Source organism: Cetorhinus maximus, chromosome 25, assembly GCF_964194155.1.
Source record: "Cetorhinus maximus chromosome 25, sCetMax3.hap1.1, whole genome shotgun sequence".
Lineage (NCBI taxonomy): Eukaryota > Metazoa > Chordata > Chondrichthyes > Lamniformes > Cetorhinidae > Cetorhinus > Cetorhinus maximus.
This window is the reverse complement of record NC_135903.1, coordinates 13,192,575-13,204,016: the sequence shown is the minus strand read 5'-3', so window position 1 is coordinate 13,204,016 and position 11,442 is coordinate 13,192,575. Positions and strand designations below refer to the sequence as shown.

At 50.8% G+C, this 11,442-nt stretch overlaps 1 protein-coding gene across 1 annotated transcript in view; it reads right to left on the bottom strand.

Annotated features, from left to right (window-relative positions):
- Window positions 1-505: 505 nt before the first annotated feature.
- Window positions 506-11,442, bottom strand: part of LOC144667912 (uncharacterized) — a 42,992-nt gene continuing 32,055 nt past the window's right edge. Inside the window, exons 11-15 of the mRNA XM_078529511.1 lie at window positions 10,791-10,871; window positions 9,611-9,779; window positions 6,640-6,708; window positions 3,954-3,980; window positions 506-713 (exon numbers count right to left, since the gene is read on the bottom strand). Of these exons, the coding sequence (XP_078385637.1) occupies window positions 572-713; window positions 3,954-3,980; window positions 6,640-6,708; window positions 9,611-9,779; window positions 10,791-10,871 (488 nt within the window). The 3' untranslated portion in view covers window positions 506-571. The remainder of the gene's footprint in view (window positions 714-3,953; window positions 3,981-6,639; window positions 6,709-9,610; window positions 9,780-10,790; window positions 10,872-11,442) is intronic.

The following is an 11,442-nucleotide window of genomic DNA, read 5'->3' as shown; positions in this document are numbered from 1 at the left end:
CTTGTTAACATTGCTCATGTTATGTTGATGTGATAATGCCGTCGGATGTAGAACAGTTTTCATTTGGTACATGTTACATTGTTGATGCTGCAGCGTAGGAAACAGATGTTGTGGTTTGCTGTATAAAAGACCTAGTTAAAAAAAACTGCACTCGTTCCACTCACTGACACAGAGCAGCAATAGAGAAGCGTTTCAGCACAGCCTCTGGTACACAGAGGGTCTGAGGCCTGCGCTCAGTGAAAGGTCCCTCAGTGACTCCCTCAGCGTCTGGCTGTATTTGTTAAGCAAAAAGCAGCTGCTAGGATTCTGGAAGTCTTCAATGAATCTCCCACATGGTGTGATTAGACTGTGGACCTGAGACAGTTCAACTCCTGTGCATCAGCCTCCAGGACCGAGTGGCACAGATTGGCAACAATGGCCAAGGTACCAACATGGCCAGGGTACCAACATGGCCAGGGTACCAACATGGCCAGGGTACCAACATGGCCAGGGTACCAACATGGCCAGGGTACCAACACGGCCAGGGTACACATGAAGATTCTTTGAAATGATCCAGTGCCTCTCTGTTTGGTCACATTCTGTGTGGTTCCAGTAGAATCTTGGACACGAGGTTGATGATAAAGTGTGCGGACTGATCCTGCTCAAACTCCGCAAACAGGTGACAGACATTTTCCGAGGAACTGCCTTGTTTCTTTGCCACAAATGCAAAGATCCTAAAAATAAAATTTAAAAATGAATCCCAACGACATCCCACATTCAAAATGAAAAAAAAAAAACAAACTCAAAATCTTCTTCACAAATTAATAACCAGGGCTGATTGTCGATCTGAAAGGCCGGATTTTCACCCTCGATAGTGGGAGTCAGGAACAGGCCTGGCGCAGCCTCCAGCCCCCAGGAAAAAATACTGAGGGGGAGGGGGGGTGGTGGGGGAGGGGGGTGTGTGGTGGGGGAGGGGGGTGTGTGTGGTGGGGGAGGGGGGTGTGTGGTGGGGGAGGGGGGTGTGTGGTGGGGGAAGGGGGGGGTGTGTGGTGGGGGAAGGGTGTGTGTGGTGGGGGAGGGGGGTGTGTGGTGGAGGAGGGGGGGGTGTGTGGTGGGGGAGGGGTGTGTGTGGTGGGGGAGGGGGGTGTGTGGTGGAGGAGGGGGGGGTGTGTGGTGGGGGAGGGGTGTGTGTGGTGGGGGAGGGGGGTGTGTGGTGGTGGAAGGGGGGGTGTGTGGTGGGGGAGGGGTGTGTGTGGTGGGGGAGGGGGGTGTGTGGTGGAGGAGGGGGGGGTGTGTGGTGGGGGAGGGGTGTGTGTGGTGGGGGAGGGGGGTGTGTGGTGGAGGAGGGGGGGGTGTGTGGTGGGGGAGGGGTGTGTGTGGTGGGGGAGGGGGGTGTGTGGTGGTGGAAGGGGGGGTGTGTGGTGGGGGAGGGGGGTGTGTGGTGGGGGAAGGGTGTGTGTGGTGGGGGAGGGGGGTGTGTGGTGGTGGAAGGGGGGGTGTGTGGTGGGGGAGGGGGGTGTGTGGTGGGGGAAGGGTGTGTGTGGTGGGGGAGGGGGGTGTGTGGTGGTGGAAGGGGGGGTGTGTGGTGGGGGAGGAGGGTATGTGGTGGTGGAAGGGGGGTGTGTGGTGGGGGAGGAGGGTATGTGGTGGGGGAAGGGTGTGTGTGGTGGGGGAGGGGGGTGTGTGGTGGTGGAAGGGGGGGTGTGTGGTGGGGGAGGAGGGTATGTGGTGGGGGAAGGGGGGGGTGTGTGGTGGGGGAAGGGTGTGTGTGGTGGGGGAGGGGGGTGTGTGGTGGTGGAAGGGGGGGTGTGTGGTGGGGGAGGGGGGTGTGTGGTGGGGGAAGGGTGTGTGTGGTGGGGGAGGGGGGTGTGTGGTGGTGGAAGGGGGGGTGTGTGGTGGGGGAGGAGGGTATGTGGTGGTGGAAGGGGGGTGTGTGGTGGGGGAAGGGTGTGTGTGGTGGGGGAGGGGGGTGTGTGGTGGAGGAGGGGGGTGTGTGGTGGTGGAAGGGAGTGTGTGGTTGGGGCTGGGGGTGTGTGTGGTGGGGGAGGGGGCTGTGTGGTTGGGGCTGGGGGTGTGTGTGGTGGGGGAGGGGGGTGTGTGGTTGGGGCTGGGGGGGTGTGTGGTGGGGGAGGGGGATGTGTGGTTGGGGAGGGGGGTGTGTGGTTGGGGCTGGGGGGGTGTGTGGTGGGGGAGGGGGGTGTGTGGTGGGGGCTGGGGCGGTGTGTGGTGGGGGAGGGGGGTGTGTGGTGGGGGAAGGGGGGGGTGTGTGGTGGTGGAAGGGGGGGGTGTGGTGGGGGAAGAGGGGCTGTGGTGGGGGAGGGGGGTGTGTGGTGGGGGAGGGGGGTGTGTGGTGGGGGAAGGGTGTGTGTGGTGGGGGAGGGGGGTGTGTGGTGGGGGAAGGGGGGTGTGTGTGGTGTGTGAGGTGTGCCACTTCATGTCCCCCATCCCTATGGACCAACATGCCCCTCCATGCCACGCTCTGGAGCTTCCATGCCCATTCACCCACTATATACTGTATAGAACCAATGAACCAAACCAGACAGTGACAATGAGATTGTGTAAAAATAAAGCTTTAAAAGCAGTCTTTCATTAATAACTTTCGACTTCCTTAAAAAAGAGTCCTTTTTACTGCAGCCCAATAAAAGTGTCAATCATCCAGACCCTTTAAAGTATCAATACCCGAAACTGCAAGTTGAACCCTCTTAACCTTGTGTAAATGAATATTGTGAAATTGACAGCATAGATCAAAGAGCCAAAGCTATCAATCAAACACTATTTTCCCTGGGGCTCAAGTGTTTCAGTCCTCTAATAGATTTCTGGGCTCTCAGCCAAGCCCATATTGTATCCTTGGTCTGGATTGGTGGGGTATATTTAAAGGGGGAGCGAATTCCACAGGGACATTCCGTGATCAGTATTTGGTTTCACACAGTTGGCTTCCGAGCCACCATTCACTCCCCAGCAGAAAATACCCAAGTCTCTCATATTAATTTGAACCTTTTAACTTCCCACACTCAGTCAATCTGTTTTCACAGACCCTGATCCTAATTTCCACCAAGGTACAGGCACGGGAGCAAAGATGGGGTGGGCAGGCAAGGAAGAATTAAAGGGGAGGGCATTTCACCCTAATTGATTGGTTGGAGTTGTTTCCTGCCAACACCAGCCTCTGTTTGTGACCCTTTAAAGATGCTGCTCACAACTTTCTGGAAAGTTAGATGTTGGTGGGTTTTTGTTGGAGAAGGGAGTGAAAGGTTACAGAGCCAAGGAAGGTGGATGGACTTGAAATACACAACAGCCATGATTTAATTAAGCAGCAGAACAGGCTTGAGGGGCTGAATGGCCTCCCCCTGTTCCTATGGACCTGTTTCTGTCCAGGCCCGGGCATTGCAGTCACAATGCTGGTGCCCCCCATTCACTCACAGCAGGAGGTGTTGCCTGACTGGGAGACAGGTTTGCCGAAGGGGAGGCGTCAAAGGTAACCCGTGTGGCTGGTGGTCCAGGAGCTCCTCAGTTTGTCAGCACGGACACTCCCTGTCGCTCCGCACCGGTGGGACAGCAGCTTCTCACCAATTTGGGCAGCTGCCCTTTGACCTTCAGCACTCGGGGGGAGGATTCGCCCCCTCCCAATGGGTTCGCAATGAATGTGTGAGTGAATCCTCTGCCCTCATTGGCCAGTTTGATTGGCGAAATGAATTGTTGCTGTCTAATAAAGTGGGACACAATTTGCCAACGCCTTGTCTGAACAGGGACACTGAGCAACCCCCAACCCACCCAACCCAGCAGGAATGATGTTGGGGTGAAGATGGGGTTTGGGTCCGAGTTACTGGTCCGGCAATGTCGATTGAGTCTAAAACTGAACAAGGTGCAAAACTGACCCAAATCCCCCTCCAATCTTCCAGCCGGACAAACTTGCTGCAGGCTGGGGAATAAAACAGATCTCGCACTAATCTGAGATTGTTCTTTGAGCAGAATCTTACCTGGAAGGTTCATTGTCCTTGCGCCATCTGGAAAAAGCAGAAAGGGGACGAGATAAATATCTTTCAGAAACTCTCGATTAACACACGGGTCAGAGGGTTACGTCTCGTGGGTGGGGCACAGGCCGGACCCGGACAGGCGTGGGATCGCGCACTCGCTCGCTACTTCACTCAGCGGGCGAGAGTAAAACTCAGAAGAGCGCCAGCCAACAACTAAGTGGACAGTTAATCCCATTAACATCCCAATTGTCTGCGATTTTTCGTGGCCCGTGTAATCTCATGGTTGGTGGATGGGCCAATCGACCAGGTGAGCTTTACATTTCTGATGAAACCTCATCCAAGGGCGGGATGAAATCTCCGCTAGGATTTAAAATAAAAGGAATATCCGGGGACTGTTTTTTTTTATATATGAGGCCCGCTGTCAGGCGCTTGATTGTGCTGCATGGACATAGTTTGCAGCATTTTTGTGCTTTCTCTTATTATTTTCCGGTCTGCAGCTCCCTGAGGAGACTCACGGAGACCTCATCAGCACCCGCGGTGACATCGACCCCATCCCCCACCCTCTTCCTGCCCCCCCGCTGTCAGTGCTGAGCCTTTCTCTGGGCCCGTTTCACACTGGCCTGGCCATTAATTGTCTGGCCAGCGTAAGACCACAGTCGGGGGGGCCAATCATGCGTGTCCAACAAACTCAAAATTCAGGCCATAGATTCTGTTGCCGTTTTTAACAGGTTCACCTGTGCGCAATGAATTACTTCGGCTGTGGCTATGGAGGCAAATGCAACACAGCAAGATCCCACAAAGATCAATGCACTGAACGCTTAGTGAATTCTATGTTTGATAGGATTGGTTGAGGAATGTCGGTGCAGAAATTCCCGTTGACAATGTTGGTGAACAACACAGAGTTCACTTCACATCCCTCTCTCCAATACTGGGACACAGGAGAATTAACTTCTTAACACCTCGACTGTCAGAGCAAGTCAAAGAACGCTGGACAAAGCTGACTTTCCCTCAATTATGAAGGATTTCTAGGTTTACATTGACTGAAATGAGCTGATGTAGTTTCGCAGCCTAGCCCAAGGCTGGTTTGGTTTAACTGCGACAGTCACGTAGGTCGATCAGGCTCGGGTTCTGGGAGGGGTTTGAACTCAGTGTGAGTCAGCAATCAGGGCGCTGTTAACAGAGCCAAACTGAGGGAACCTGGATTCTGCAAATCGTCAACCACTTTAAACACTAAAACTAATCTGTGGAAATATTATTCTCAGTGAATGAGTGATCAATCGGGAAGGAAATAGTGGAAATGTACAGATTCATTCTGCAGATTTCTTTCGGAGATGAACACTTTGGGATGCAGCATGTCGATAATTTGGGATATGGTGTGCGGTGAGCGGACTGTGCTCAGGAGGAACGTGTGAGGAGGCAATCTCTGCTTCCCAAATCTCTCCATCACCGGGGGGCGGTTTCCCTCTCCTCCTGCCTGGGTCTGCGATGGAATCATCGATAGGGATTGATCGCTGTGAATGGCCAAGAACTCCATTATCGCAGGATCATGTGACTGCAAATGGTAGAGGTGAATTAAATGGTCTTTTCAAATCTGGAAATGTCGATGTTCCGTGGATTGTTAAATGCAGCAGACACCTCACTGCCAGGGAAATGGCAGAAAAAAATCCTCTGCTGTTTGACGACGATAAATTGGTTATTTCAGAATCAATTCTGGCCAAGTTACCAATCGATGGGATGTCAGTGACAAGCAGCAGCTTGTGTTGCTATGTTTGAAACCACCTCCCTGTGCAGCATTGCCAGAACCCTTAAACTGAGGCTCCCCTGCACCATCTGAAGAAGAGTTTGGGAGCGCTCCCCTCCCCAGATCCCCCAGGGACCAATATTTATCCCTCAGCCGGCAACCGGAACAGATTATCTGGGTCCTTATCACAGATAGAATCACAGATTCACACAGTGCAGAAGAGGCCCTTCGGCCCATCCAGTCTGCACCGGTACGTGAGAGACACTGACATCAGAGTGTTGTTTGTGGGATCTTACTGTGCGTAAACTGGCTGCTGTGTTTCTAACATTACAACAGTGACTACGCTTCGAAAATACTTTGTAAAGTGCTTTGGGACTTCCTGAAGTTGTGAAAGGTGCTATACAAATGCAACTCCTTCTTTCATCACTGAAAGGTGCCCAGGATTGGATGGTGTTATTTCAATGATGTAACACTCATCATCAAACGCTGATGAATCACTGCTGGTTTCCGTGTGATCTTGTCAGGCTACCTACACAGAAATCTGCTTCGGGCGCTTTCAAAAGGAATTAGTCATTTTCCCTGAAATGCTTTTGCTTTGAACACGCTTGATGTGTTTGACAGAGGAGGGGGTCTGGGCCTCCACAGAGGAACAGTCATTAAGCCAGGTGGAGCTCTTTGCAATGACCTCGGTTCTGAGTCCAAATTCACCTCCCTAGGTTTAATAATGCCTTTAATTATCTTCAGTCAGCAGCGCCTGAACTGCAGTTTCCTCTTCCCATATATGCTTCTTCCATCCATTCTGAGTGAGTGATTTAGATCCAATCTCAGCTCGTTCCCCAGGTGTTTAGCATTTAGCTGTGGTCGGGTGTGGTTTAAGGACTATCTATCGCACACTTAGCAGCTGCATTGCAGACTGCACCCACACAAAAATGCAGATTATTGACTTACTTCCTTTGCAGAGGGTCCAGGCCGCAGTGATTGACAGAACTGGCAGGATAGTGTCGCCTGAAGAAAAGTCTTTAAGGAAAAACAGAAGGAGTTAATGCAGCTCCACATCACCTCGAACACTATCCAACCATACTGACCACTAAAAGCGAAACAGTCAAAGTGACCAGTTCTCTGCTGATTAACGCCTTGGAAATACAACTGGAAAAATCTCAAGTTGAAGTTTAACGAGATTGAAGATCCAAAGACAGGGTTTGGATGAAGCAGGCCATTCAGCCCATTGGAGCTCATCACCCCCTCTCTTCCCCCCACCCCCCACCACTCCCACCACCCCCAGGCTCCCAGCCTCTCCTGCTGTTGCTAATCTCCCGGCTTTACCCACCTCCTGTGGTAACTCACTCCAGCTACTGATCGCATTCCATTACTCTCAGAGTCTTGGGCAGAGGGCCGAATTAATTAGCTGCCCGTTTCATGGTTAGATGGTTAGATTCTCTTTCGTTGATGGTCATTGCCTGGCACTTGTGTGGCACGAATGGTACTTGCCACTTGTCAGCCCAAGCCTGGATATTGTCCAGGCCTTGCTGCATTTGGACATGGACTGCTTCAGTATCTGAGGAGTCGCGAATGGTGCTGAACATTGTGCAAATCATCAGCGAACGTCCCCACTCCTGACCTTATGATGGGAGGAAGGTCATTGGTGAAGCAGCTGAAGATGGTTTGATCTTCATTGAGCTGAGGGCACATTGCAATAAGGAGGAAGATAGAATTTTGTTTAAAATAATCATCTTCAGCTGGTGAAGCATCAGATCTGGCCAGGGAGGTATGGGAGCAGAGTGGTTCTGAGACTGGGTTGGCAACACAGGAGTCCTGAGGTCAAATAACACCAGGGCAAGTTGTGCAATTGAATCAGGTAAATGTGGTGATTCAAGGGACCGTAGCATCATTATCAGATTGTCATAAAACCCAACCTGTGCACTAATGTCAAAGAACAAAGAACAAAGAACAAAGAAAAGTACAGCACAGGAACAGGCCCTTCGGCCCTCCAAGCCTGCGCCGATCATATTGCCTGTCAAACTAAAACATTTTGCACTTCCGGGGTCCGTATCCCTCTATTCCCATCCTATTCATGTATTTGTCAAGCTGCCTCTTAAACACCACTATCGTACCTGCTTCCACCACCTCCTCTGGCAGCAAATTCCAGACACTCACTACCCTCTGCGTAAAAAACTTGCCCCGCACATCTCCTCTAAAGTTTTCTCCTCTCATCTTAAATCTATGTCCCCTAGTAATTGACTCTTCCACCCTGGGAAAAAGCTTCTGACTATCTACTCTGTCCATGCCAGAGATGTCCTTCTGGGAAAAGAGCCTGCCATCCTCGGTCACCCTACACGTAACTCCTCTCCCAAAGCTACCTGGGTGACTCAATCAAGGTGATACTCACAGCTCAACAGCAAAAATCAATTCCTGGTCTGGGCTGAGTTAGTCAATCTTTACCAGAGTAGCCTTAAGGGCCTCCAGCTAGACTCAGTGCACTGGATTAGGAGAATGGGGCTGATAAGTGGCAAGTAACCTTCACACCACACAAGCTTCAGGCAATGACCATCTCCAACAAGAGAGAATTTAACCATCACCCCTTGACATTCAATGGCATTAGCGTTCCCCCACTATCAACATCCAGGGGGCTACCATTGACCAGAAACTGAAATGGATCAGCCATATAAATACTGTGGCTACAAGAGCAGGTCAGAGGCTAGGAATTCTGCAGTGAGTAGCTCACCTCCTGACTCCCCAAATCCTGTCCACCATCTACAAGGCACAAGTCAGGAGTGTGATGGAATACTCCCCACTTGCCTGGATGTGCGCAGCTCCAACAACACTCAAGAAGCTCGACACCATCCAGGACAAAGCAGCCCACTTGATTGGCACACCATCCACAAACATTCACTCCCTCCATCACCGATGCACAGAAACAGCAGTGTGTACCATCTACAAGATGCACTGCAGGAATTCACCAAGGCTCCTTAGACAGCACCTTCCAAACCCATGACCACTACCATCTAGAAGGACAAGGGCAGCAGATAGATGTGAACACCACCACCTGGAAGTTCCCTCCAAGCCACTCACCATCCTGACTTGGAAATATATCGCCGTTCCTTCACTGTCACTGGGTCAACATCCTGGAACTCCCTCCCTAACAGCACTGTGGGTGTACCTACACCACATGGACTGCAGCGGTTCAAGGAGGCAGCTCACCACCACCTTCTCAAGGGCAATTAGGGATGAGCAATAAATGCCGGCCTAGCCAGAGAAGCCCACATCCTGTAAATGAATAAACAAAACCTCCCAACTTTAAAGCCCTACAACTAGTGAGAATGGGGCTTGCGGACGATGGGAGGGGGTTTAAAATTGTGGCAGCGTCTTTAACTCCTCCCTCAGGCTACCTTCTCACTGGCTGCAGCTTCTATTCCTGAATTTCGGGAGGTGGGTCAAATTCTTTGGTAGGAATCCTCAGTAGTTGTGTTCAGTGTTGCTTGCACCTGGGCAATCTGATGCAAATTGGATTCGTGGTGATAAAGAGGCCCAGGTTAGTGCTGCTTCAGATCTTTCTGAGGATCCACCTGTGTGAGGCTGGGAGGTGCCCTGCAAGGAATCCTCAGGCCTCCACTTCCTGTACCCAGGGTTGTTTGGGAGAGGCCCTCCCTTGGCACTCCCTGCTAGGGACTGTTTCCACTGGAGCTGATATCCTGCTCCCATTCATCACCTTCAATTGGGATTCTGACTTGAGAAACTGAGACGTGGGAATTAAGAGGGACCAGGTCTCACTCCGCACCCAGCTGATCTTCTTGATCTCACCATCAACAACCCCCAACCCCCAAACTCAATTTGCAGGGTAAAATTCTGCGAGAAGGAGACAGTAATTCCCCCAAACAAGGTGGCCTTTATCCCACCCGGCAGTGTAAGCTGAGCTCCTTACTTCCTCTTGCTGTCTGTCAGGGTGATGCCTTGTTCCGACACCTTGAACTGGACGAGGGTGGCTTGAGGCAATGGTTCCTTTTCCAGAGTGGAGGATGTGGCTTTAAGGACAGCTTGTGGCCCAGTCAGAGACTCCATGGTTAAGGAGTTCAAATACAGGACAGAGCACACTGGAAAAGCAGGAAACATCTCATTAACATCCAGATTCAGAGGGACTCTCCAAATAAAAAACAAACTGCGTTTCTATAGCACCTTTCACATTCACAGGATATCCCGAACCACACTTCACAGCCAATGAGAAGTTTTTTTTCTCTGTAGCCCATGTTGCAATGTAGGTAACACTGCAACCAATTTGCACACAGCAAGCTCCCACAACAGCAATGTGATAAAGACCAGATAATCGGTTTTAGTGATCCTGGTTGAGGGATACATATTGGCTTCAGGACACAGGGCGGACTCCCCTGTTCTCCTTTGAACTAGTGGGGTCTGGGGCATTGTTTCAGTCACCTGAGAGGGCAGATGGGATCTCAGTTTAATGTCTCCTCCGGAAAGATGAGAAGGAACCATTTAGGGAGGTGGCAGATTTCCAGGGAGCTCCTCAACAGCGGTCCACGTGGAAACCTGTGCGTCCATTTGGACAAAATAGGTTGTCTGTTCATCAGGAATGGGGGCACCATAATCACCTGGGATCAGCCCAAACTGTTACCATGGTGATGGTGGAAAAGGGTGGGGGGTCACTGCAAAAATAACTATTCTCTTGTAGCATCTAAATCAAGAATCATTAGATTGAGAAATGCATCCCAGGACAAGCCACAACACTTTCACTAACTCTGTCACGTAGTTTTCAAACAGCTGTTAATGTCCTGCACAGAACTTTGAACTAAAGTTTGAGAAGGTCTGGATGTTGGGAATCTGCACCATTTTGACTTTAGACAATAAATTTAAGTGTGTTATCAGATCAAACAGCCATTACAGGTATAGGTACATCTCGCGCCACGATAATTTCTATCAATGTCTGACAAGGGGCCGATCCTTTATTCACCGTTAAACTCAAATTTAAAATGCCTCCTCTTTATTCCCAACAATGCCCCTCCCCTCAATGCTATTTATTCATTGATGCTGACACAGGTTGTGAGGGGAATTAACCTGTACCCCGCTTTCTCAGTGATTGTGACACTGACCTGTTCCCTGCTTTTTCAGAGGTGATGTGATGCTGTCTGTCGATTCAGGACTACTTTCTTCGTTCTTATCATTTAAACTTTCTGGAAAATAAACAAATGCTGGGTCAATGAATGAGCAGAGAGATCTCTCAGGGTCTGAAAGGTTCAGAGTTTTTCACTGGTGCTGTAAGTTTTATCTCTCTCTCCCCTCCTTCCTCCATCCCCCTCCCCTAAATCCTTCCACAAATATCCCTCTGACTCTGAATGTGAGACCAGGGCTGACAGCTCCTTGCAGGCTGGGGTCAGGGTGCAGTTAGGCCTCTATCTGGTTGGACACGAGTGACCAAGGGCCACACATGTCTTGTGCCTTTGGTTTTCTCTTCCTCTACTTGAGGACACACCTGAGCCCTGTGGTCTCAATGAAAGCGCACAGCTCAGTAACTGTGCACACAACCTTTTGGCCTGGAGCCCCAATTGTGCCTCAGTGAGAGATTTCTAATATCATCTTGCTGGTCAGGGCAGAGAGTAAACACATATCAAACCGTTAGTGTGAGGCAGGGTGGACAGTCCAGTTTAAGCAGTGTCCAGACAGTTTAATTATATAAAAGGCCGTGAATTATCCATGTTAGCCAAGCACATGTGGAATTTTTATTGCTATAAAGCAGCTCTTAGC